Below are 27,634 nucleotides of genomic sequence, written 5' to 3' on the forward strand. Positions count from 1 at the left end.
TTTGAATTTGGCGCTCTGCATTTTCTCTGGCTTTTGGCCAGGTGGGACGCTAGCGTCCACATATCCCAGAGAGGTTAAGCCTACTTACGTGTTGTCAGGTGCCTGAGAATCTCACCTTGAAATTGACTTCACGCTCCTTGCAGCAGGTCACACAGTTCACCAGCAGGGCCACCAGGACAAGCAGGGCACTCAGTGACACAACCACAGAGAGGTGTAGAGAGACAGACGGCTGGCCACCTGCAGTCTCCCCTGAAAACAGACAGGTCAAATAATATTAGTTCTGCCATACAGCGTTGTGCTGAGCAGCTCAAAAGTTCAAGCTGTATCAAGAATAAGTATTGTACATGCCACTGGGACAGTTAATGGTGTTATGCAGCGCTGCAAGCACAGATATGCCTCTATTTGATAGGCTCGTGTTCCTCGCCAGTAATGGACATTAACAAAAAAAGCTAAATGTACATTCAATTGTGATGCCTGGTATTCATATAGGCCTAGGTGTTTCCTTATGACGATCACATCCTGTTTCCGGTGTCACGTTCTACAATAACTCAGAGGCCAGAACAAGCTGAGGCTTGAGAGGTCCATTTCAATGCCATCTCGAACCCTTCCCCACTCACCCTCCTAAAACGTGTTGGTTGCTGGAGATGCTGGGCCAGCAGTTCAGATGTCAAGTGTGCTGACAAGATCCTCTCTCCACCCCCTCACCACTCTGTCACTACAGCCCTATCAACAGAGGCTGGACTGACTGACCCCTATCACCAACACCATCCTCCTCCCAAAAATACATGTTTACACAACAAACCACTCACACAACTACGGACACCAACTCATTCATCCCTGATACACTTCATCTAGGCCTGATACAGACCTGCACTATCATATAAGATGGAGAAGTGTTTACAATCTCAGTAACCAGTACCACACCAGCATGATAGTTAAAGGTTATATTTAAAAAATAATTTAAATGTAAAGCTTTTAAATGTAACCTTTATTTAACTAGGCAAGTCAATTAAGAACTAATTCTACCCTGGACAAACCCGGATGACGCTGGGCCAATTGTGCGCCGCCCTATGGGACTCCCAATCACAGTGGGATGTGATACCGACTGGATTTGAACCAGGGACTGTAGTGACGCCTCTAGCACTGAGATGCAGTGCCTTGGACAGCTGCACCACTCGAGAGCCCAGATACAGGCCTAGATATAGGCTAATGATTCTATGTCAGTAATCTGATTCTCCACACATTCTATCTGGAACACAGGCTACCCTCTGACTGCAGCCCCAGCTCTGTGTCAGATACTCCGGTCTCACTGTATGTCAATATCCTGAAGTGGCTTCATCATCTCCTCATCACCTACCTGTCATGATGATATAGCACTACATACATACAGGACAGGTGAAAGAAATATGGAGGATGCCTACTGGGTATTTTGCCTTCACCTCTCCTGTTATTTTACATCAGTAGATTGAGGAAATTAGATGAGGAAGGGAACATAAGAGTCCACTTTTGACCATGGATAGCCTATGCACTTAGTTTAGTTAGGATTGTCATGGTTCCGTGTTTAACTACACACTACTATTTTAAATAAAGTGCGCCCTAGAGCTTTAATAAGCCGGAGGAAATAGCCTGGGAGAGCTGGCCAACAGAAACCCTAGTAGCATCACTGTGGTGAAACAACTGGTGTTGCCGTACACAGAGAACTCAATCAGGCCAGTCATACTCATCAGTGCAGCGCCTTGGGGACCAGTAGATATGATTCAATGTGTCAGCCATAATTTTAGGTTCACTTCACCACGCTACAACTGATACTACAGTAGCCTTAGCCATAGGCTACTACCATTAGCAGCAGCCAGTCTCCGTGGAAACCAATACATACCCTCTCCATCTATCAACACCAACAGAGATATTAAGGCATATATAAATGTTTGAACCATTTACCATCCTAAAGATTTGGAATAAGCAAAGGCTTTGATTTCTGGTCAAGCAGATTGAAAATGGGTCTTCGACAACATCTACCAGAAGTCTTAAAAAGGTAACAGAAATACAACATAACAATCATTAAAGACCCCTGCCAACTAATATTAACACATATTTAGTTTTGGACAAATTAGTTTCCTTCTGTAAGTTTAAGAAACATTGCCTTGTAATTTTGTTCCAAAAACCTACATATCTTTAAGATATTTTTGAGTTTCTCTCGCTCATGAGGATAATAAAAGTTTGCAGAAGTAATATGGACATTGAAAAGTAGTTGAAATTTAGTCAGTTCGCTCTGACTGGACCAAATCTGAACCAATCAGACATCTGTTTCACAAGTTTGGACAGCACAGTACAGAACAGTACAGAACTGCACCGAGCTAAACACTCTACTGATCTCTACTGTGATGTCCAAACTTGTGAAACAGATGTCTGATTGTTTCAGATTTGGTCTGGATCAACCAAATGTGGCGGTGTTTGGGGACGGAGCTCATTACAATAGCAAATGTGTAGAATAACACCCAAATATATTTTTCTACCTTTGTGTACCTATTCAACCATGAAGAGAATGAAATTCATATCCATAATTATGCATTTCTGTATACTACAGATCAGGGGCCCGTGATGTAATTCCTATACTGTAATTCAATTATGTAAACCTAGTTCTTCAAAAACCAATATGCATGTTTTCAAACTCAAGGTGTCATGTCATAGCTGACACCCCAGCCTTTCTGCAGAAGTCTTTGAATCTAAATTCTGAGCAGATATTTAACAGGGTTTTGGAGAACGTGGTCGCATAAAAAAAACTTTTTACCGTAATTGTTACCAAACTTTGCATCTGCACAGCTTTTGCAGTGTATTTTTAAAATGCTGTGTAAATTGGTCAAAGTAGTTATTGTGCAAAGAGTTGTATGGTTTATTAAACTTTGGAAAATCTGAGTCAACGCATAATTCAGTTACCATGTAATTGCCCAGTAGGCCTACAGGTATGTGTTAAGGGCACCGTGTATCAATGCAAGTAGACTAAACCACAAGCAAAACAGAAACATGCAAACACTGGGCGTGAGTTCTACGTAAATCAGTGTTTGCTTACTGTGTCCTTCCACTCTGAAGCGACTGTGTAAGCGTATTTGCCAAACAGTCAGGATGTGAAACATTTTATAATGAACAGAAGTTAAAATGCAACATGTGGAGATTTGGTCCCATGTTTAATGAGCTGAAATAACAGCCCAGAAATGTTTAAAGGGCACAAAAAGCTTATTTCTGAAAAAATGTGTTTATATCCGTTAGTAAGCATTTCTTCTTTGCGAAGATAATCCATCCAACAGGTTTGGCATATCAAGAAACTGATTAAACAGCAGGATCATTACACAGGTTCACCTTGTGCTGGATGTGGTAAAAGGCCACTAAAATTTGCAGTTGTCACAACACAATGCCACAGATGGCTCAAGTTGAGGGAGCTTGCAATTGGCATGGTGACTGCAGGAATGTCCTACTTCCCGAGAATTGAATATGAATTTCTACCATAAGCCACTTTCAATGTTGTTTTAGGGAATTTGGCAGTATGTCCAACCTTTCTCACAACAGCAGGCCACATATAACCCCACACCAGCACAGGACCTCCACACCCAGCTTCTTTAACTGCAGGATCGTCTGAAACCAGCCACCCGGACAGCTGATGAAACTGAGTTTGCACAACCGAAGAACTTCAGCACAAATGGTCAGAAACCGTCTCAAGGAAGCTCATCTGCGTGCTCGTTGTTCTCACCATGGTGTTCACTTCACTGCAGTTCAGCGTCATTAAACAACTTCAGTGGGAAAATGCTCACCTTCAATGGCCGCTGGAGAAGGGTGCTCTTCACGGATGAAACCCGGTTTCAGCTATACTGGGCAGATGGCAGACAGCGTGTATGGTGTCATGTGGGCACATGGTTTGATGATATCAACGTTGTGAACAGAGTGACCATGGTGGGGTTATGTTATGGGCAGGCATAAGCTACGGACAATGAACACAATTGCATTTTATCGACGGCAATCTGAATGCACAGAGATCCCGTGACAAGATCCTGAGGCCCATTGTCGTGCTATTCATCTGCCACCATTATCTTATGTTTCAGCATGATAATGCACAATAATACACAATTCCTGGAGCTGAAAATGTCCCTGTTCTTCCATGGCCTGCATAAATCAGACATGTCACCCATTGAGCATGTTCGGGTTGCTCTGGTTCGATGTGTATGACAGCGTGTTCCAGTTCCTGACAATATCCAGCAAATTTGCACAGCCATTGAAGAGGAGTGGGCCAACATTTCAAAGGCCACAATCAACAACCTGATCAACTAACTATGCAAAGGAGATAAGTCGCGCTGCATGAGGCAAATGGTGGTCACAACAGATACTGACTGGTTCTCTGATACACACCCACTAAGATTTTTGTGACCAACAGTTGCCGATCTGTATTCCCAGTATGTGAAATCCATAGATTAGGGCCTAATGAATTGATTTCATTTGACCGATTTCCTTGACTGAACTTTACCTCAGTAAAATCTTTGAAATTGTTGAATGTTGCCTTTATATTTTTGTTAAGTATACATTGCTAATACAAATGACAGAACTTCCCTAGTACATGTGTAACCTTGTTTACTACACTTTCATTTACAACTGAAAGCACATGAAAATGCATCTCAGTTACAAAGCCATTGACAATAGATTGGTTTAAGCTTCAGATTCATCTTGTTGTGTTTTGCCGGCACGCCAGTTGGAGAACCACTGTAGTGTTGAATGACAGAGGCAGAGACAGTGGTAAGGTACCAATCCGATCTACAGATGCTGTCTTGAGTGGCTTCCTTTCCTTCTGCATGTGACAAGGACATTGAATGAGCCACAGACTATTGATGCCACCTCATCATAAACCTCCTGGTCAGTGTCTATTGATAATTTCCTCTCAGATCTAGCATGGCATGAGCCTGGCACAGGAAGCTAGTAGCGCTAGCAGTGCACGACTGCACGTAAGCCTATCAACGAACACAGCCTCTTCCTATCTAACCTCACTTTTATAGGTCACAGAAACAAGAGGTGACACTCCGGTCCGAACCCCAGTGGTCCCACCGGAGTTGAGAGTTGTAGCTACATACAAAATAGCTAACAGAAGAACACCACTCTGTCGGTCAGTGACAGTGATTTTCCACACTGCACTAAACAATTGAATATGTCTTAGTGTCTTATATAATCCACAGAGAGAGAGACACGTTTGTGGTACAGTGCTAAAAGACAGCCACGAGGAAGCAGTGAAACATTTATGAATGGTGAATAAAATATTCAGGGGCCTGCCATCCAAACAGTGGCCCTGGTGATGTTGCTCTACATCTACATACATCCTGAGTATAGGTCAACAACACAAGTGTTTCCCCCACCTGACAAATACAGTTTGTTGGCTAGTCAGTGCAGTGAAGTGAGAGGAAATGGTGTAGCCTAGCTGCCAGGGCTGGAGGAGAAGGGTGCTGCAGAAGAGAGGTTTGTACTGGGGAATCTGTAAAAGGAGATGCTGACCTTTTCTTAGCCTTGTCCCAGATCTGTTTGTGTTATCATGTCAACTCCAGTGGCATGATAGCACAAACAGATCTGGGACCAGGCTACGCATTGCGTGTGCAAAATCAGAGTGACTAGAATTGATGAATGAATAGTGACGAAGTTCAGCTTTGTTTGGTTGATCTAGCTTTTAGACTGTTTCTTGCTATTTAATTTGAGTCATAGGCCTTTGTCTTTGGAAACACCAGAACTTGGCTGCCTCACTCAAGAATGTCAAAGTTTATCTGAAAGTAACCATAGTCCGTTTTCTAGCCTGATGGAAGCCACTCCTCACTAAAAGGCACATGAGAGCCCGCTTGGAGTTTGCCACAAGGCACCTAAAGGACTCAGACCATAAAACAAGATTATCTGGTCTGATGAAACCAAGATTGAACTCTTTGGCTTGTATGACAAGCGTCACATCTGGAGAACACCCAGAAACATCCCTACGGTGAAGCATGGTGGTGGCAGCATCATGCTGTAGGGATGTTTTCAGCGGCAGGGACTGAAAAGACAAACAAAGCAAAGTACAGAGATCCTTGATGAAGTCCTGAACACTCTGGATTAGGTTCTCAGACTAGGGCGAAGGTTCACCTAACAGGACAAGGAATATTAGTACTTTGCCAAGACAACGCAGGAGTGGTTTCAAGACAAATCTCTGAATGTCCTTGATTGGCCCAGCCAGAGCCCGGACTTGAACCCGATCTAACATCTCTGGAGAGACCTGAAAATAGCTGTGCAGTGACCATTCTCATCCAACCTGACAGAGCTTGAGAGGATCTGCAGAGAGTATCTGCAGAGAGTAAATGGGATAAACTCCACAGATACAGGTGTGCCAAGCTTGTAGCATCACACACACACAACTCGAGGCTGTAATCACTGCCAAAGGTGCTTCAACAAAGTAAAGGATCTGAATACTTAGGTGTGTGTGTGTGATATATATGCCAACATTCCTAAAAATCTGTGTTTGCTTTGTCATTATGGGGTATTGTGTGTAGATTGGGGGGGGGGCAGGACAATTTAATCAATTTTAGAATAAGGCTGTAACATTTTAAAAAATGTGGGGAGAGTCAAGGGGTCTGAATTCTTTCCGAATGCACTGTACCTTTCCCCTTTAAAACACAACGTTGGCTAATGATAAACCAGAACAAAAACAGTTGTTGTTTAATATGTCAAGGAATGTTTCAAACTATTTTCTCCTTCCTGGTTTACAGTCTAACCAATCAGAGTCAGGAGCCTACACCTTGACTCAAGGTACAAAGTGTGATTACGTTATTGGAAGCTCAAGCACGGCTTGTTTACTATTAGCCCATAAAATGTCTTCCCCCATGTCTAATCCACTATTGCAAATTCCTTATGGCGAGCATGTTTGGTGTGTCACCCACAAACTACAGCCAGTGGGCAGTCAGTGCAACCACCCACCAACCACGTACGCTTTAGGGGGTTCCAGGCCGTGTATGTCTCCCTGGCCTGCTTTACACGTGTGATGACAGAGGAGCAGAGAGAGCCAGGCAGCGCTACACTGGCGGCAGCGTAGGGATCAGCTCTCCCTCCGTTAGCCTTAGAGTCATGGGTTTATATTATGACTTGGCACCACCACCAAATTATCCAACTGCTTCTCAGTAGGGCCCATAGTCCCGTACGCAGGGAGCTGACAGATCTTGTTTCGGTTCCCTGCATATTTTAGTGATCTTTGTTCGCTCAGGGGGCTGAACCATTTTCACAGGGGGTATAACTCTCCAATGCACTCAGTCCCTACAGCTGATGACACAACATGATTTGGGTTCCTGCACTAAAGAGGATGGTTTTGTCTGCTTTAGGCCTAGATTGCAAACTGTCTATGGTGAAGTAGCCCAACCCAACTATTATCATGTGACGTACTGCACTACAAGGCAATGCATCAAACCACTTACTTAGGTTAGTGTGACCACCAGACCATGCATGATGTTAACCTAGGTCATTTCCCATTTAGACCAGACTTGCTTCACAACAAATGACATCTCCCTTGATGGCAGGTCCCCTGCTCTCCCGATGTCATCATGGAACAAGTATGATCATTTGTTTGGAAGGAGTGCACCACATCCTAATAACCTCCATTATAACATCAAGACTAAATAGGACCATACATTATGCACATTCATGTTTTAGGCTCAATCTCAATCTAATTGTCCTGTATGCATACTATAAGGACTGCATAGACAATATGGAAAGCTATGCCTAAATAATTACAAAAGACTAGTGAAACGAAGACTGACACCTGTTGCCATATGTCCTATTAGGGCTGGGTGGTATCCTGTATTTGGGTTTTCACTTTATCTTCTATAAAAGTGTTTCAATGTTTGGTTTGTTAAATGGTTTGTTAAATGTGACACACTACTCTCCCTTGTGTAACGTCTACTTGAGTAGTTTCTCTCCGCTCCCCATCTCTCTATATGCCGCTTTCTACAGAGACCTAGACCCGCCCCGTCACTCAAGGAGCGCAGTTGTTGCTTGATCACGAGACCACTTGCATTCAGTCTGCCAAAGGTTATAGTGTCCTTTAGGAAACACTAATCAACACTTTGGTTCCTGCCCTGTCATAATAACTCTTCCCTGGCTTTTTCATTAGTTGTCATGTCAAACTATACTTTATTCAAAGTGCTCACTATTATATTCTAACTACAGAATTAGAATAATCCTTATATTTCCAAGAGTTCAGCCAAATGTTTTGATCTAAATCCTAAATCAAATCACAACTGCAATATTTGGTTACAAATTTGGCCTAGATTTGTTGCCCATATCGTGCAGCCCTACATAACAATGTGGAAATGATCGCAAATGAGTGCAGGAAATGCAGAAATGTATGAAAAATATTTTGGGTTGAAGTTTCATTGAACAGTATATAACAATCAATCAGAATGGAGAAAGCCTCATGGAATGTATGTGTTGTCACCCTAGGGTCTCACAACTCAAAGCAAATGTAGAACTTTTATTTTTCAAAAAGAATAAAATCATGTCAAATGCATTAATAAAATTGATATCGCCCAACCCTATTGGCCATCAATGAGAAACCAGTGTGTTCCACATAGAGATTGGTGGGGTGACCCTCTCCCAACTAGATACACAGAAGCATGATTCCGTGTAGGTGGGGCTCTATGTACAATTTCACTGGTGCAAAAATAGGACTAGCCAACTCCCATTAAAGAAAGAAAACATTTGCCATGTCTGTGTGGTACTCTGCTCCGGCACAGTTAAAATCATCAATGGCATTAAGCCAAATAAACATGCATGTAGGCTATGGCATGACAACGATTGCAATCACATGGTTGGCTACAGCACATAATGTTTTTAGCTTGGCTGGCAGGTTATTGTGTCAATGTCAATCTATAACAAATTAATACACCACTTTAAACATGTAGCTTTGTAAAGCTGTTCAGTGTTGTGCAGGGACCATAACAGTAGCTCTTAAATGTAGCCTACTCTGGTCACCCCATGTAATTGGTTGTAAACTGAAGTGAAATTTAAGCATCTCTCGATTTTAAATACATGTGACAGAGTAGCAGTTGAGCAAAGCCTGACTAAAACCCCAGGCGTATCTCCAGAAACATAGTAGAGGATATTGTAAAGGCAGCTGTAGGATCCCCCTAGTGCCCCAGGTCATCTATGGGCAGTAAATCAGTGCTCAGTCGGGTGGAAGGCCATGGCCAGTACGGCCACAGTACTAGGCCTACAGGGAGACCCTTTCTGATTGTGACAGAGCAGGGAGGGGCAAAAGGCAGAGCGTGGGAAGCCCACCCCCCCAAAAAAAACTGTGTGTCTCATACATCCATTCAAAAGTTTGGGGTCACTTAGAAATGTCCTTGTTTTTGAAAGAAAAGCAAATTTTTGTCCATTAAAATAACCTCAAGTTGATCGGAAATACAGTGTAGACATTGTTAATGTTGTAAATGACTATTGTGGCTGGAAACAGCTGCTTTTTAATGGAATATCTACATAAGCGTACAGAGGCCCATTATCAGCAACCATCACTCCTGTGTTCCAATGGCACGTTGTTTTACCTAATCCAAGTTTATCATTTAAAAAAAGGCTAATTGATCATTAGAAAACCCTTTTGCAATTATGTTAGCACAGCTGAAAACTGTTGTCCTGATTAAAGAAGCAATAAACTGGCCTTCTTTAGACTAGCTGAGTATCTGGAGCATCAGCATTTGTGGGTTCGATTACATGCTCAAAATGGCCAAAAACAAAGAACTTTCTTCTGAAACTCGTCAGTCTATTCTTGTTCTGAGAAATGAAGGCTATTCCATGCAAAAAATTGCCAAGAAACTGAAATGTTAGTTTCTCTCTCTGCTGTCAAGAGGGGGCAGTTGAAATGTTTTGCTCGGAAGTGTTGTCTTAGGTCTCTATGTAGTGTTGTGTCTCTTGTTGTGATGTGTGTATTGTCCTTCATTTTTATTTTAATCCCAGCCCCCGTAGGCCTTTTGTTGAATTTGTTCTTAACTGCCTAGTTAAAGGTTAAATCAATTTTTAAAAAGGGGGGGGGTCAGATTCTTTGTGGCCCCCTCACTCATCCCTATGATAAAGGAACTGTTCAGATGCTGAATGTGGCATGGTGTGCTGGGTACTCCGGACTGTTGAAAAGCCATGAACGGTATAGGCTTGGGCGATATACCCTTTAACTTCTTTGGGACAGGGGGCAGTATTTTCACGTCCAGATGAAATGCGTGTCCAAAGTAAACGGCCTGCTACTCAGACCCAGAAGCTAAGATATGCATATTATCAGTAGATGTGGATAGAAAACACTCTGAAGTTTCTAAAACTGTTTGAATCATGTCTGAGTATAACAGAAGTTATTTGGCAGGCAAAACCCTGAGGACAAACGGTTCAGATTTATTTATTTTTCGGTCACTCTTCAATGGGTTTTCATTGGGAATCCAGATTTCTAATCGACTTTCCTGCCGTTCCTATCGCTTCCACTGGATGTCAACAGTCTTTAGAAATTGGTTGAGGTTATTCCTTTGAGAAATGAAGACGTGACACTGTTCAGAATGAGGCTCCAGTCTAGTGTACTCTTTGTTAGAGGCGCGTGACCTGAAATGCACGCTCCACTTTGTTTTCCTCCGGTATTGAACACAGATCATCAATTCTTCAATTTGATCAATTATTTTTAAAAATACCTAAAGCTTACAGGTAGTAGTCATGTTGCGCGACTTGGAACCGGTGTTTTTCTGGATCAAACGCGCCAAATAAATGGACATTTTGGATATATATCGACGGAATTAATTGAACAAAAGGACCATTTGAGATGTTTATGGGACATATTGGAGTGCCAACAGAAGAAGCTCATCATAGGTAAGGCATGAAATATATCTTCATTTCTGCGTTTTGTGTCACACCTGCAGGGTTGAAATATGCTTTTCTCTCTTTGTTTACTGGGGTGCTATCCTCAGATAATAGCATTGTTTGCTTTCGCCGAAAAGCCTTTTTGAAATCTGACACGTTGGCTAGATTCACAACAAGTGTAGCTTTAAGTTTGTATCTTGCAAGTGTGGTTTCATGAAAGATGTGTCAAATAAATTACATCCAGCTCAGGGAAGAGATCTTCACGGATCCACCTGTACCTGCTTCACTCCCTAACAGTACGGCCCCTCCCCCCGCCTGCTGGAGGAGCACCTCCCCCCGTCCCCCCTCGCACTTTATCAACTCCAGATAATAAAGTAGCTTTCATTTTTCTAAAGGTTTTTCTGCTGCGTCCCTCACTCAGAACTGATCGAACCGGGTCTGGATCTGACCAGGTCTATAAGGAACAGGTCTAGTTGTCCTTGGGTTTATTCGGAACGTGTCTCTATATTTAAAATATATTTATGCATATCAGGTCTGGGTGGGAAAGCCCCAGGTCCATTTCGGAATGGGTCCAACTTTTTGGCGCTGTGAAGACCTCTAGCTCAGGGCTCCAGCTATGCATTTGGTTTGCTAATTGGCTAGCTCAGTGTCTAGATCAAGCTTCTTGGTTACAGAAGACACATTCAACACCCGCCTGGAACAAGATCTCTGTTGCTTAAATGGTTTTGTGCAAACCACAGGAGTTCATTTTAGCAGTTTCCTAGTCTCCATCAGTAAAACCAACGCTGCGCCCAATATTGCTCCACATCTTACTGTATGTTGTGTGGTGAACTGTAATAAAACTAAAACAACGCCAAGGTAAATGATTCACCTGTGCTGATAATGGAATGTTTGAGGTTACATATTAGCCTACAAGGGCATCACTAGAATGCAATGCACACACCGTTTACCTTTTTCACATATGGCTACTCATAGCCTAGTCATTGTCAGTGAGTCCAGTGCTCTAGGAAAGCACAATGCAAGGTTTAAAAGGGAGGCCATTCTTCTGCTCTCCTCTGTGTGGTTGTTTATCACGTCCATACGACTCTCACTCAGTTATGTCATAAATGCGCAAGCAGTGCTAATGCATATTGTGCTGCTACATAGCAAGCACTGTACTGTTGAATTCTTACATCACCAAGTGAATTGTGTGAATTCTTTACAACAATGGAAATTACCAATATGTCATCACAACACAAGTGATCAATCATTTGTTACTACATTGTGAGGCCTAATGGTTGTTGAAATGACAATATTTATTAGAGCTGCACGCTTTGGACAAAATCTCTAATTGTGATTTTTTTGGGGGCCAGATTTTGCATTTATGAATCACTACTGTCAAACGCTTCGGTGAAAACTTGGTAATGTCACCAAGCATTGTGAAAACAAGTGTCAAGGTAGAGGACATCACTTGTAAAAATGAGGTCATATGAAACAATGAATACATACTGTGCTAACTGAATACAAAACCAAATGAAACATATCTCCAACATAGGGCTGGGCGATGAATCAATAAGAGCTAATTACTTCCCTCAATAACGATATAAAAACGTTTATTCACTTTCGATAATGTCGATATAGAATAATTAGGTCCAGCAGTCCATTTCACCTCTGTGATGCAGCAGGAAGGTGCGGAGAAGTGACAATATGCACGTGGAGAGATAATACGCCCACTAAAAACCACTTAGCACCTCGAGTGATGGAGTAGCCACTATTAAGCACGAAAAATGAGTGATGTAGTCGAAAACAGTGGCAGTGATAGCCATGGAGAAGGAGAAGCTTCCAAACAAAGAAATTATTGATAAAAAGGGTTAAACTGTTTCAGTAATTTGGAAGTGGTTTGGCTTTTTGAAGTCCGACAAAGAGCAGAGCAATGTTCGGTGCAAATTGTGCAGTAGAGAGGTGGCTACAAAGTCTAGTAATACAACAAACCTTTTTCAACATCTGAAGCAAAATCACTGTTTGGAACATGCAGGAAGTTTGAGTTTGCAGGACGGTATTGATAAATGCCCCTCAAGACCCAGCCAATCTAGGGATGTTTGCCCGAAGCAGTCAACACAGACAGCGTTTACGCCCTACAAGCAAACATTGAAAAGACAAAGACATCACAAATGCTATTATGCATTGCATTGCTAAGGACATTAGCACAGTCGAAAAGGAACGTTTCAAGGGGCTTATCAATTTAATTGACCTCAGGTACGTGCTCCCTGGCCGCAAACATGGAACAATTTTCCTTCAAGTATAATTTTATATGTAACTAACATAATAAATCAAATTTAACCTTTATTTAACTAGGCAAGTCAGTTAAGAACAACTTCTAATTTATAATGACAGCCTTTCGGGGAACAGTGGGTTAACTGGGTAGAACAACAGATTTTTACTTTGTCAGCTTGGGGATTCGATCTAGCAACATTTCGGTTACTGGCCCAACACTCTAACCATGGTTTAAGGCATTCCTGGGTTTGAAGCAACTGCTGGGTCGCAAATGAGTCTTCAAAATGGACAATGACCCCAAGCAAACTTCCAAAGTTGTGGCAAAATGGCTAAAGGACAACAAAGTCAAGGTATTGGAGTGGCCATCACAAAGCCCTGACCTCAATCCCATAGAAAATAAGGAGGCCTACAAACCAGACTCAGTTACACCAGCTGTCGGGAGGAATGGACCAAAATTCACCCAACTTATTGTGGGAAGCTTGTGGAAGGCTACCTGAAAATTTTGACCCAAATTAAACAATTTAAAGGCAATGCTACCAAATACTAACTGAGTGTATGTAAACTAAAGACCCACTGGGAATGTGATGAAAGAAATAAAAGCTGAAATAAATCACGACTATTATTCTGACATTTCACATTCTTAAAATAATGTGATGATTCAAACTGACCTAAGACGGAATTTTTACGAGGATTAAATGTCAGGAATTATGAAAAACTGAGTTTAAATGTATTTGGCTAAGGTGTATGTAAACTTCTGACTTCAACTGTACATTTGCGGTGCTGGTACTCTGCTCCGCTGAGGTCCTGCCCAAGTCAAACACTGGTAATGACACGGAGTCTGCTCGTCCATCAGTCAATAGATCCCATAACAATGACCCCAGCGTTTACAGTGCATTCGGAAAGTATTCAGACACCTTGACTTTTTCCACCTTTTGTTACCTTACAGCCTTACTCTAAAATTAATTACATTATTTTTTTCCTTAAATAAATCTACACACAATAACCCATAATGACAAAGCAAAAACAGGTTTATAGAAATGCTTGCAAATGCATTAAAAATAAACTTTAATATCACATTTATATACTCAGTACTTTGTTTAAGCACCTTTGGCAGCGATAACAGCCTTGAGTCTGGGTATGACACTACAAGCTTGGCACACCTGTATTGTACACTATTTCGGCGCCGGAGAAGATTAGGAACAAGTAAAACGTCAGCAACCAATTGTGTTTCTTGTTCATAACTTTTTTTTTTAACTTATTTTATACATAATAATGCTGCTACCGTCACTTATGAGCGAAAAGAACATATGGACATCAGAACAGCGATTACTCACCCCGAACTGGCAGAAGATTTATTTTTATTTTCCATTAAAGAGTCCGACGTGAAGGACATACTGCTTTCCCAGGAACAGGCCCAAAGCCCCGTCATTTGCATGAAGAGACGATGGAGAAAAATCGTCTCCTGAGAATTCGTAGGCGATCTAATAAACGCCCCCTGCCTTCAATTCTACTAGCTAACGTGCAATCATTGGAAAATAAAAATCGACCGACCTACATGGAAGATTAAACTACCAAAGGGACATTAAAAACTAATATCTTATGCTTCACGGAGTCATGGCCGAACGACAACATTATCAACATACAGCTGGCTGGTTATACACTGTATTGCCAGAATAGAACAGCGGGGGGGGACCATGCATATTTGTAAACCAGCTGGTGCACGATATCTAAGGAAGTCTCAAGGTTTTGCTCACCTGAGGTAGAATATCTCATAAGCTGTAGACAACACTACTTACCTAGAGAGTTTCTGTATTTTTCGTAGCCGTTTACATACCACCACAGACCAATGCTGACACTAAGACCGCACTCAATGAGCTGTCTTCCGCCAAAAGCAAACAGAAAAACGTTCATCCAGAGGCGCCGCTCCTAGTGGCCGTGGAATTTAATGCAGGGAAACAAATCCGTTTCACAAAATTTCTATCAGCATGTTAATTGTGCAACCAGAGGGGGGGATGTTTTAAATAAAACTCTAGACGATAATTATATCCTCCTGATTCCTGCTTACAAGCAAAAATTAAAACAGGAAGCACCAGTGACTCGGTCAATTTTAAACAACAATCAGATGAGGCAGATGCTAAACTACAGGACTGTTTTGCTAGCACAGACTGGAATATGTTCTGGGATTCTTCCGATGGCATTGAGGAGAACACCACAGCAGTCACTGGCTTAATCAATAAGTGCATCGATGACGTCATCCCCACAGTGACCGCACGTACATACCCCAACCAGAAGCCATGAACTACAGGCTACATCAGCACTGAGCTCAAGGGTAGAGCTGCCGCTTTCAAGAAGCGGGACTCTAACCCGTACGATAAGAAATCCCACTTTCACCTCAGAAGAACCATCAAACAGGCAAAATGTCAATACATGACTAAGATCGAATCGCACTCCACCAGCGCCCGAAGGCTCATCGGATGTGACAAGGCTTGCAAACCATTACAAACTACAAAAGGGAAGCACAGCCGAGAGCTGCCCAGTGACACGAGCATACCAGACAAGCTAAACTGGTGTGATCACAATCTGCACAGCCAATGTTAGTAAGACCTTTAAACAGGTTAACATTCACAAGGCCGCAGGGCCAGACGGACGACCAGGATGTGTACTGCGAGCATGCAGTGACCAGTGTCTTCACTGATATTTTCAACCCGTCCTTGTCCGAGTCTGTAATACCAACATGTTTTAAGCAGACCATCATAGTCTCTGTGCCCAAAAACACTAAGGTAACCTGCTTAAATGACTACTGACCCATTACACGCACTTCATGTCAGTAGCCATGAAGTGCTTTGAAAGGCTGGTCATGGCTCACATCAACACCATTATCCCAGAAACTCTAGACCCACTCCAATTTGCATACCGCCCTAACAGAACCACAGATGACTGTTGCACTCCACACAGCCCTCTCCCACCTGGACAAAAGCAACACCCATGTGAGAATTCGTTCAACACCATAGTGCCCCCAAAGCTCATCAATAAGCTAAGGACAAAAACACCTACCTCTGCAACTGGATCCTGGACTTCCTGACGGGCCGCCCCCAGGTGGTAAGGGTAGGTAACAACGTCCGCCATGCTGATCCTCAACACATGTACCCCTCAAGGGTGCATGCTCAGTCCCCTCCTGTACTCCCTGTTCACTCATGACTGCACGGCCAGGAACGACTCCAACAACATAATTAAGTTTGGCGATGAGCGGTAGGTATGATCACTGACGAGACAGCCTATAGGGAGGAGGTCAGAGACCTGGCCATGTCATGCCAGGACAACAAACTCTCCTTCAAGGTGTACTCAACGCATGTGACTAACAAGATTTAAATTTGGGGAGTTTCTCCCATTCTTTGCTGCAAATCCTCTCAAGCGCTGTCAACTTGGATGGGGAGCATTGCTGCACAGCTATTTTCTGGTCTCTCCAGAGATATCAGGTTCAAGTCTGGGCTCTGGCTGGGCCACTCAAGGACATTTAGAGACTTGTGCCAAATCCACTCCTGCGTTGTCTTGGCTGTGTGCTTAGGGTCGTTGTCCTGTTGGAAGGTGAACGTTCGCCCCAGTCTGAGGTCGTGAGCTGGTTTTCATTAAGGATCTCTGTACTTTTCTCTGTTCATCTTTGCCTCGATCCTGACTCCCAGTCCCTGCCACTGAAAAACATCCCCACAGTATGATGTTGCCATCACCATGTTTCACCATAGGGATGGTGCCAGGTTTCCTCCAGACGTGATGCTTGGCATTCAGGTCAAAGAGTTCAATCTTGTTTCTCATGGTCTGAAAGTTCTTCAGGTGCCTTTTGGCAAAGTCCAAGTGGGATGTTTTGTGCCTTTTACTGTGGCTTCCGTCTGGCCACTCTACCATAAAGGCCTGATTGATGGTGCTGCAGAGATGGTTGTCCTTCTGGAAGGTTCTCCCATCTCCACAGAGGAACTCTGGAGCTCTTTCAGAGTGACCATCAGGTTCTTGGTCACCTCCCTGACCAAAGGCCTTCTCCCCCAATTGCTGTTTGGCCAGGCGGCCAGCTCTAGGAAGACTCTTGATGGTTCCAAACTTTTTCCATTTAACAATGAAGGAGACCACTGTTCTTGGGGACCTTCAATGCTGCAGACATTTTTTGGTAACCTTCCCCAGATCTGTGCCTCAACACAATCCTGTCTCGGAGCTCTATGGACAATTCCTTCAACCTCGTGGCTTGGTTTTTGCTCTGACATGCACTGTCAACTGTGGGACCTTATATAGACAGGCGTGTGTCTTTCCAAATCATGTCCAATCAATTGAATTTACCACAGGTGGACTCCAATCAAGTTGTAGAAACACATCATGGATGATCAATGGAAAAAGGATGCATCGAAGTTCAATTTTGAGTCTCATAGCAAAAGCTCTGAATACTTATGTAAATAAGGTATTCGTTTTGAATGTTTTATAAATTTGCAACCATTTCTAAAAACCGTTTTTTGCTTTATTTTAGAATACAGCTGTAATGTAACAAAATATGGAATAAGTCAAGGGGTCTGAATACTTTCCGAATGCACTGTATTTCTTTGATAAGTCTAGTTTGGTTCATCAGACATAACTTTAAATGGTGTTCCAGTTATACTTCAGATGTTATGGTTGTCAACACACATTGCCATTAGGTGAATCACTTCATCAGAACCAGTGTTACAGTTGTCAAACTATCAAAGCAAGGAGCGAACTGTTGAAGGCAAATTGTGTTATGAACTGATACTACTACTACTAAGCACAACTGCACTGGATAAAACTTACTGTTGTAAATGGACTGGCCAGGTGTATGGTGAGTACTGAGTTTACTACCCTTCAAATCTAGCAAGTCAGTTAAAATAGCTAATCTACATTGCATTGACATACTACCGTTAGCTCAACGCCTCTCAAATCTATAACAAGCAACAAAATACCCCCTTCGTGTCCCTCGGCGGTTGCTGTCTGGCTATGTTGAACGTTAACTAGCCTGTTATCTTGCCAATGCTAACTATCTAAATAGCTGCCCATCTTCCTGGCGCTAACTTGTTGAGCGAGTCGCTAGCGCGATATGGCTTACTAGTTAACTAGCTTGTTACACTATTCCTCTTACTAATGATCTAACTAGCATGATGGCATTGGCCTGAAACTAATTGGAAATAACTGGTGGTAACAGTTCCTTCAGTGACATGGTAAACAAAATATATTTAGAGTCATCTTACCTGTTGTGTCAGAATACGGAAGCGGAGCACCTTCGGCCAGAAATAACGCCGACAGAAAAATTCCAGTCGCCAGCAACAACACAAATCCATGACGGTTCCCCATCCTTTTTAGCTTAGCTAGCTAACTAGCTAATGAGAATCCAAAATCGTCAAATTATAACTTAATACTAATAAACGAAATAAAATGTAAATTTCATTGATAATAAGTTAAATACATAGCTATATCTACAGGCTAAATGAAAATGCCCGCACCGCAAACATTGTATTATGACTAAACGCGTTGGCTAGCGTCAATAGCAACGACAAGCTAACATGAGCTATCAATGCCTCAAACAATGCCGTTTCATTATCCATGAAAAATAGAAAAGGTCTATTACCTTTCTAGAACAATAATATTTAGAAAAATACGCTTTGCCGGCAGTGCTCTACATTTATTCACACGTAATATTTTATCAATAGTCCAAACTGTCAGGCACCACCTCTCCTCAGAGGCGCCATGTTCCTACAACGTCATAGCATGGGGGCGTGCATATTGAGACATATACAATAGCGAATCACAACCCATTCATCTGTATTAATGTACCGATATGACCAATCACTATCATTCTTCGAATTCCCTGTCCACATCCATTGCTTTGTGTCAAACGTAAAGCGAGATACGTTTTTAGACCAGTCACTTGACATGTGAGGTATGCAAGCAATGTTCCAGTGCTTTATGAAAGATGAACTACTCTACCTGCCTGATTTAATGGACTTGTAGGCTATACATCCAGTGTTTCCCCTATAATTGTTATGTCTTAGTGGGGTGCACAGGTCTTGGAAAGGTATGCCTATCATATAACATTTTATTGGTCACATGCGCCGAATACAACAGGTGTAGACTTTAGAGTGAAATGATAACTTACTAGCCTATACCCGACAATGCAGATTTAAAAAGTAAGAACAATATTTGCTAAATAAAAAAGTAGATAGTAACACAATAAAAACAATAACGAGGGTATATACAAGGAGTACCTGTACCGAGTCAATGTGCAGGGGTACGAGGTAGTTTAGGTAATTGAGTATGTACTGGTAGGTAGCTATTGATAAAAGTGACTAGGCAATCAGGATATATAACTGCGTAGCAGCAGTGTGTGTGTGAGTGTGCCTATGTGTGTGTGTGTATGTCATCATTATGCATGTGTGTGAGTTTACGTAGTATGTGTGTGCTGGAGTGTCAGTGTAGTATGTGTGTGCTGGAGTGTCAGTGTAGTATGTGTGTGCTGGAGTGTCAGTGTAGTATGTGTGTGCTGGAGTGTCAGTGTAGTATGTGTGTGCTGGAGTGTCAGTGTAGTATGTGTGTGTTGGAGTGTCAGTGTAGTATGTGTGTGTTGGAGTGTCAGTGTAGTATGTGTGTGCTGGAGTGTCAGTGTAGTATGTGTGTGTTGGAGTGTCAGTGTAGTATGTGTGTGTTGGAGTGTCAGTGTAGTATGTGTGTGTTGGAGTGTCAGTGTAGTATGTGTGGAGTGTCAGTGTAGTATGTGTGTGCTGGAGTGTCAGTGTAGTAGTGTGTGTGTGTTGGAGTGTCAGTGTAGTATGTGTGTGCTGGAGTGTCAGTGTAGTATGTGTGTGCTGTGTCAGTGTAGTATGTGTGTTGGAGTGTCAGTGTAGTATGTGTGTGTTGGAGTGTCAGTGTAGTATGTGTGTGTTGGAGTGTCAGTGTAGTATGTGTGTGTTGGAGTGTCAGTGTAGTATGTGTGTGCTGGAGTGTCAGTGTAGTATGTGTGTGTTGGAGTGTCAGTGTAGTATGTGTGTGTTGGAGTGTCAGTGTAGTATGTGTGTGCTGGAGTGTCAGTGTAGTATGTGTGTGCTGGAGTGTCAGTGTAGTATGTGTGTGCTGGAGTGTCAGTGTAGTATGTGTGTGTTGGAGTGTCAGTGTAGTATGTGTGTGTGTGTCAGTGTAGTATGTGTGTCTGGAGTGTCAGTGTAGTATGTGTGTGTTGGAGTGTCAGTGTAGTATGTGTGTGCTGGAGTGTAGTGTGTGTGTGTGCTGGAGTGTCAGTGTAGTATGTGTGTGCTGGAGTGTCAGGGTAGTATGTGTGTGCTGGAGTGTCAGTGTAGTATGTGTGTGTTGGAGTGTCAGTGTAGTATGTGTGTGCTGGAGTGTCAGTGTAGTATGTGTGTGCTGGAGTGTCAGTGTAGTATGTGTGAGCTTGTGGGTGGAGTCAAATGGGTGTGCAACCAGTACAAAAAAAACTGCAATAAAGAAATAAATAATAAAGGGGTCAATAGCAACAATTTGAACTGAAACCAGTTGACATGAGATAAGATAAGATAAGCCACAATATAGCTAAGTAGACCTATTGGCCTACATTATGTTTTCACATCAATTTGTTTTGCATCTATGTCGAATATGGCAGGGGAGCCAGGTAAGGAGTTAGACACATCCTTCATATCCAAGCAAAGGGATAACATTGATTACTTTTGACTGAACCTTAAAAACTCTGCTTCTATAGCCTATAGTAAGAAGGTGTGATGGGAGTTTTAAAATCTGTTATTAATGACACATCCTGTGTTGACAGTATTCAGTGTACTTGTTGGTTTATGGACTGAACACATTAAGTAAGTATTTGAAGACCCTAATTGTACCGCTGTGTTTTCATTCCATGTCATGTTTGTTACTTTACACTCACTCAGATGTATCATTTGTGGTTATTAATAATCCATACAAAATGCATAACATGGAGTAGATGTTGACTCTGAAGTGGACTGTACTCTGTAGACGCACCCAGGTTCTTTCCATTCACATCTGTAGAAAATGTGAAATTGTGACTGGGACTTTTATCTCTCCAAAGAGACAAATATAACCTAGCATCTTTGCTCATCATTGTGGATCATAGTCAACCCTTAATATTTCTACATGGAAAACCCACATTATGCAATAATGCACCATGGGATAGTTTGGCATTGTTTATTCCTATCAAGCCAATTGACAGGCTGGGTTGTAAGCTCTACCCCCAGCAAGTTAGTTGACAATAGTTGTGAAAGATGTTCTGCTCTGATTAGCTAATGAAAGGGGAGGAGGAGTTCCAATTGCGATGTTATCTCCTAGGGTTTGAGGACAGAGAAACGTCATGTTTGCTTTCTGGATCACAAAGCTGCAGGAGGAGAGTGCTGTTGGGTAATAGGCAAAAATCAAGAGAGGCAGAGATCTGCACATCACTGGCTTACAGAGCGGACACCACCTCACCCAGATAACGGTCAGTACCAGCCAGGCTTTAGAGATATATTATGCGTTGATTTTTTTTTTTTTTTTGCAGTTCTGTAGGGATTGATGTATCTTTCTGTGTATTCATGAGTGTTTTTGTGCATCTCAGGGTTTTTAAAGGTGATCTAATGTAATTTGGTCTAATGCAACAAAAAATAGGACATGTGTAGACACAGACCTCTCACGGTCTCGCTTGGAGACAAAAAATAGGACGTGCAGACGCAGACCTCTCACGGTCTCGCTTGGAGACAAAAAATAGGACATGTGCAGACGCAGACCTCTCACGGTCTCGCTTGGAGACAAAAAATTGTCCTTAAAGTTGCATCGTCAAGACTTTGGACAAATTTGTAATTGTTTTGCAAAATGTATTTAGTGTTTTATTCATAGTGCCACAGCTTGAAAAGTCAAGCAATTGTCATTGAATAAATTCCATAGAAACAGTAGCTATATAGTACCTCGAAGCTAAAGGAGGATAGGCTGATGAGGGATTTGTCTGATACTTTACAAAAAACATACCTTGACTGTTTGTGTCAGGAAAACACACTGTGTCACTTTCATTTATTGTGATGTGTTTCCCTCTTGTAAGCACGTGTCCCTCAGGCACAGAGAACCATGGCGTTTACAGGGTTGCTGAGAGAGGAGGACATCAGGGCTGCCGTCAAGGCTTGTCAAGGTGAGTCAAACACGTGAACACACCATTACATACACACACACACCCAAGAGTCCCACTCCCAGGGGCGGTCCTATATTGGGGGAAGGTTGGAGGGTGGATCCAGGTAACCAGGCAGCCAGGGGGCTGGGGAGCAGCAGAGCAGTTACCACCCAGATACCAGTGTTTATGCTGAGCATTGAAGAGAAGACTAAATAAAGCCAGTCAGGCAGGCTTCATTTGCAGCCCACCAGCATTTAATTATTTAGCTACACATTACATCTGCTTCAGAGGGCAGACTAAAGCACACCATCCAGAATACACCCACATGGAAATGCTTGTATACTCACGTTCCAGTATATCATCAGCATAACTGTTTGTGGTGTATAATATATTATTCAAAACAGACTTGATCCATCATTCTCTTTCTCTGTTCTTTATGAGTCATTTGGTTTTCATAATGACCTGAGTGACTCTCTGTAACTGCATAAACTGTGATTAAAAATGTATTGATTTAAACATTTGATCTGTAGCATAATGTCACACGTTCACATTAGAATGGGTTCCCTGAGGTGTTCTGTGAATCTGTGTGTTTAGATTGTATAATAATGTCCTTGACTACTGTATTATTGGCAGGGCTCAGTGGCATTAAAATGCTAAAGGGTTTGTGTTTGTGATCGTGAATGTCTGTAGTAGTCAAATGAAAGTAATTTGAGCACATGAGAGAATGTTACATCTCTCTATTCATCCCCCTCTCTGTTCTCTCTTCTTGTCATGCTGTCGGATCTCTCTTTCCTCACACTCTTTCACTTCCTCTCGACATCTCTCCGCATTTCTCTTGATCGCTTTCCCCATCTCTCCATTAGCTCCAGGCACATTCAACTTCAAGTTGTTCTTTGCACAAGTGGGACTGACCGGCAAGTCAGAAGCAGAGGGCCAACGGGTGTTCAGAGTTCTGGACCAAGACCAGAGTGGATACATAGAGGAAGAGGAGCTGAAGTATGATATGAGTTGGGGAGGGTGGCTGTGTGTGGAAGGAGGGTGGCTGTGTGTGGAGGGAGGGTGGGAGGGAGGGTGGGAGGGAGGGTGGGAGGGTGGGTGTGGAGGGGGAGGGAGGGAGGGAGGGAGGGAGGGAGGGAGGGAGGGAGGGAGGGAGGGAGGGAGGGAGGGAGGGAGGGAGGGAGGGAGGGAGGGAGGTGCACATAAAGGGGTTTGTCCCAGAAATGTTCCATTCGCACAAAAAGCTTATTTAGCTCAGATTTTGTGCACAAATTTCTTTACATCCCTGTTAGTTTTAAACAATAAAAGGCCACTCTAAAATGTGCAGTTTTGTCACACAACCCAATGCCACAGATGTCTCAAGTTTTGAGGGAGTGTGCAATTGGCCTGGTGACTGCAGGAATGTCCACCAGAGCTTTTGCCAGAGAATTTAATGTTCCCTTATCTACCATAAGCCACCTTCAACGTTGTTTTAGAACATTTGTCAGTACGTCCAACCGGCCTCACAACAGCAGACTACGTGTAACCACGCCAGCCCCGGACCTCCACATCCAGCTTCTTCACCTGCGGGATTGTCTGAGAACAGCCACCTGGACAGCTGATGAAACTGTGGGTTTGCACAACTGAAGAATTTCTACAAAACCTGTCAGAAACCTTCTCAGGGAGGCTTATTTGCCTGCTTGTCGTCCTCACCAGGGTCTTGACCTGACGTCAAAACCGACTTCAGTGGGCAAATGCTCATCTTCGATGGCTACTGGCACGCTGGAGAAGAGGCTCTTCACGGATGAAACCCGGTTTCAGCTATACTGGGCAGATGGCAGACAGCGTGTATGGTGTCATGTGGGCACGTGGTTTGATGATATCAACGTTGTGAACAGAGTGACCATGGTGGGGTTATGTTATGGGCAGGCATAAGCTACGGACAATGGACACAATTGCATTTTATCGACGGCAATCTGAATGCACAGAGATCCCGTGACAAGATCCTGAGGCCTATTGTCGTGCTATTCATCTGCCACCATTATCTTATGTTTCAGCATGATAATGCACAATAATACACAATTCCTGGAGCTGAAAATGTCCCTGTTCTTCCATGGCCTGCATAAATTTGAATGCACAGAGAGACCTTGACGAGATCCTGAGGCCCATTGTCATGCCATTCATCCGCCTCCATCACATCATATTTCAGCATGATAATGCATGGCCCCATGTCGCAAGGATCTGTTGAAAATTCCTGGAAGCTGAAAATGTCCCAGTTCTTCAATAGCCTACATATTCACCAGATATGTCACCCATTGAGCATGTTTGGGATGCTCTGGATAGACTGATTGTCTTCCAGTTCTCGCCAATATCCAGCAACTTCGCACAGCCATTGAAGAGGAGTGGGACAATATTTCACAAGCTACAATCAACAACCTGATCAACTTTATGTGAAAGCGATGTGTCGTGCTGCATGAGGCAAATGGTGGTCCCACCAGATACTGACTGGTTTTCTGATCCACGACCCTACCTTTATTTTTAAGCTACAGTATATGTGACCAACAGATGCATATCTGTATTCCCAGTCATGTGAAATACATAGTTTAGGGCTTAATGAATTAATTTCAGTTTACTGATTTCCTAATCTGAACTGTAACTCAGTAAGATCTTTGATCTATACATTATATATCAATGCAATGAAGCAGCATTGGCACATGAGATGTAGGTGTAGTTCTTCACTCCTTCTCCTCTCTTTGTTTGTCGATCCCCAGATTATTCCTGCAGAACTTCTCCTCAGGGGCCAGGGAGCTGACTGATGCTGAGACCAGAACTCTCCTAGCAGCAGGAGACAGAGACGGGGATGGAAAGATAGGGATGGAAGGTACAGGTTACAGTACACTCACCTAAGCACTACACAGGACTGACAGGGGAGCAACAGAGGGACTGTCCAATGCTGACACAAAATATCATCTTGATAATAGTTTAATCTTCATCAGTTTTATATCATTATATTTGATATTATTCCAGATGATAGGGGATATTGCATCTGAAGGAAGGTTGGAATGCTGCAAAGGCATAGTGGAAGAAACTGTAAATAAATGCAAGCTTTTTCAACGTATGTAATATTCACTGTGATTTGGCTGTGAGGTCACACGTCAGGTGATCACTATATCTCTTTGTCATCGCTCTGTTTCTCTGTTCCCTTGCAGAGTTCTGCGCTTTGCTGAAATGAAGCTTTCACTCCTCATCAGGGCTGTCTCTTTTTTTTCTTTCTTTTGGTACTTTTTACAACGTCTGGAACCCAAAACGGCCAGATTCAGCAAGTCTGGAGGGAAATGTCCACCTCAGCGACTCTATTCACATGCCTGCTGGTCCTCTCCCCGGTTGATGGTGCATCTTGGCACATAAGTTCGTAGCTGTGGATATTAGGTGTATAAGTCAGTGTCAGTCTATCCATTGGGTAACTGGTATGGTTTAATAAAGGATGTAAAACGTAGATATGATGTCTGTGTGTCTTACTACAGTCCCGAAGGTTATGTTAGCGTTTCAGTGCGTATTTGGGTCTAAGCTATTAGCCTGATTACCCCAGTGCATTTTAAATGTGTGTTCTGCATGGGCCTACAAGAGACAACGCTGCTCTAAATGTGATGATATAAGCAAAGTGCCCACGGCCTGTGCAGGCTGCATTTCCGATGCAGTATAAAGCAAGCGAGAGGCTGCGTGCATGGACAAGACCCGGAGCCCGGACGATGCCAACTACAGTACATCACAGAGTGACGGTAACCTCTTGAGTAGATGGCAACGAGAGAGATCATTCATCAAGACAATGAGATGAGTAGCCTATTGTAAGCATCAATTAAATCCATCTTATTAATTGACTTATACTGTACTGACAGCGATACGCCAGTCTGCAATGAGGCCAGACAGGTTAAATATGGTTAGATGTAGGCAAAACAAAATATGTCGGAAAAATGATTAAAAAAACATTTGATAAACTCATGCAATGTTGTGTTCCCCGTATGGCGTGTCCATATCAGGACTAACACCGCCTTCTGCTGGAGATAATTTAAATTAAAACTTGTCAGACCTAAAAATGCCTATTTCGATAGATGTGTTAACATCTGCCTTTGCCCATGAAGAATCATGTGAATAAAATATAACATTGTATTCTCTATTGTAAACGAAAAAGCCGACAGCATTCATTTTGATATATGCATACAATTATGCGTAATGTTTGGGTAGGCTATAGCCTATAGGCTACACTTATAGTCTACATAAAGTCATTTGAGTAGGCTGGAGCCTATAGCAGTGTGCCACAACTGACATCCCGCAGGCCGAAATCTGTTCCAAAGTATTCCCATACATAATAGAGAGATATACAGTAACAGTCAAAAGTTTGGACACACCTACTCATTCAAGGGTTTTTCTTTATTTTTACTATTTTCTGCATTGTAGAATAATAGTGAAGACATCAAAACTATGAAATAACACATATGGAATCATGTAGTAACCAAAAAAAGTGTTAAACAAAGTAGCCACCCTTTGTCTTCATCTATGCTTTGCACACTCTTGGCATTCTCCCAACCAGCTTCACCTGGAATTATTTTCCAACAGTCTTGAAGGAGTTCCCACATATGCTGGGCACTTGTTGGCTGCTTTTCCTTCACTCTGCGGTCCAACTCATCCCAAACCATCTCAATTGGGTTGAGGTTGGGTGATTGTGGAGGCCAGGTCATCTGATGCAGCACTCCATCACTCTCTTTATTGGTCAAATAGCCCTTACACAGCCTGGTGTGTTGGGTCATTGTCCTGTTGAAAAACAAATGATAGTACCACTAAGCACAAACCAGATGGGATGGCGTATCACTGCATAATGCTGTGGTAGCCTGCTGGTTAAGTATGCCTTTTATTATAAATAAATCACCATCAGTGTCACCAGCAAAGCACCTCAACACCATCACACCTCCTCCTCCATGTTTCACGGTGGGAACCACACATGTGGAGATAATCCGTTCACATTCTCTGTGTCTCACCTGGCGGTTGGAACCAAAAATCTCGAATTTGGACTCATCAGACTAAAGGACAGATTTCCACGTTAGTTGACAACTCAACCAAATGTAAATCAAAACTAGCTGTTTAACTGATGTCTGTGTCCTGTGGGACGGCTCTGCATGGCATCCCAGTTTCGGGAACACCCCCCTATCCACATCGATTGAACAGTAGTGGAGAGGGTAGCAAGTTTTAAGTTCCTCGGCATACACATGACAGACAAACTGAATTGGTCCACTCACACAGACAGCATCGTGAAGAAGGCGCAGCAGCGCCTCTTCAACCTCAGGAGGCTGAAGAAATTCGGCTTGTCACCAAAAGCACTCACAAACTTCTACAGATGCACAATCGAGAGCA

General features: G+C 42.8%; 2 protein-coding genes across 4 annotated transcripts in view; one reads left to right on the plus strand and one right to left on the minus strand.

Moving 5' to 3' along the window:
• lmtk2 (lemur tyrosine kinase 2) overlaps positions 1-18,872 on the minus strand; it is a 47,045-nt gene extending 28,173 nt beyond the window's left edge. Inside the window, 2 exon segments of the mRNA XM_042319195.1 lie at positions 116-249; positions 18,354-18,872. Of these exon segments, the coding sequence (XP_042175129.1) occupies positions 116-249; positions 18,354-18,456 (237 nt within the window). The 5' untranslated portion in view covers positions 18,457-18,872.
• On the plus strand, positions 17,807-25,724 carry pvalb5 (parvalbumin 5). Of its 3 annotated transcripts, none has more exons than XM_042319201.1 (6): positions 17,807-17,947; positions 21,445-21,592; positions 22,201-22,273; positions 23,116-23,248; positions 25,000-25,109; positions 25,438-25,724. In XM_042319201.1, exons 3-6 carry the CDS (start codon positions 22,213-22,215, stop codon positions 25,458-25,460), a joined length of 327 nt encoding a protein of 108 aa, XP_042175135.1. In that variant the 5' UTR covers positions 17,807-17,947; positions 21,445-21,592; positions 22,201-22,212; the 3' UTR covers positions 25,461-25,724. The 3 variants fall into 3 exon arrangements, with proteins under 3 accessions (XP_042175135.1, XP_042175133.1, XP_042175134.1); XM_042319199.1 differs by having other exon boundaries at positions 17,810-17,947; positions 22,187-22,273; XM_042319200.1 differs by lacking the exon at positions 17,807-17,947 and having other exon boundaries at positions 20,525-21,592; positions 22,187-22,273.
• The last annotated feature ends 1,910 nt before the right edge of the window (positions 25,725-27,634 follow it).

This window comes from Oncorhynchus tshawytscha, unplaced genomic scaffold (genome assembly GCF_018296145.1).
Source record: "Oncorhynchus tshawytscha isolate Ot180627B unplaced genomic scaffold, Otsh_v2.0 Un_scaffold_1341_pilon_pilon, whole genome shotgun sequence".
Lineage (NCBI taxonomy): Eukaryota > Metazoa > Chordata > Actinopteri > Salmoniformes > Salmonidae > Oncorhynchus > Oncorhynchus tshawytscha.

Excerpts from the sequence above, each read along its gene's own strand:
- pvalb5 (XM_042319199.1), top strand. Across the intron at positions 21,593-22,186 it reads ACCACCTCACCCAGATAACG|CACGTGTCCCTCAGGCACAG; the intron begins GTCAGTACCAGC and ends CCCTCTTGTAAG. Across the intron at positions 22,274-23,115 it reads TGCCGTCAAGGCTTGTCAAG|CTCCAGGCACATTCAACTTC; the intron begins GTGAGTCAAACA and ends TCTCTCCATTAG.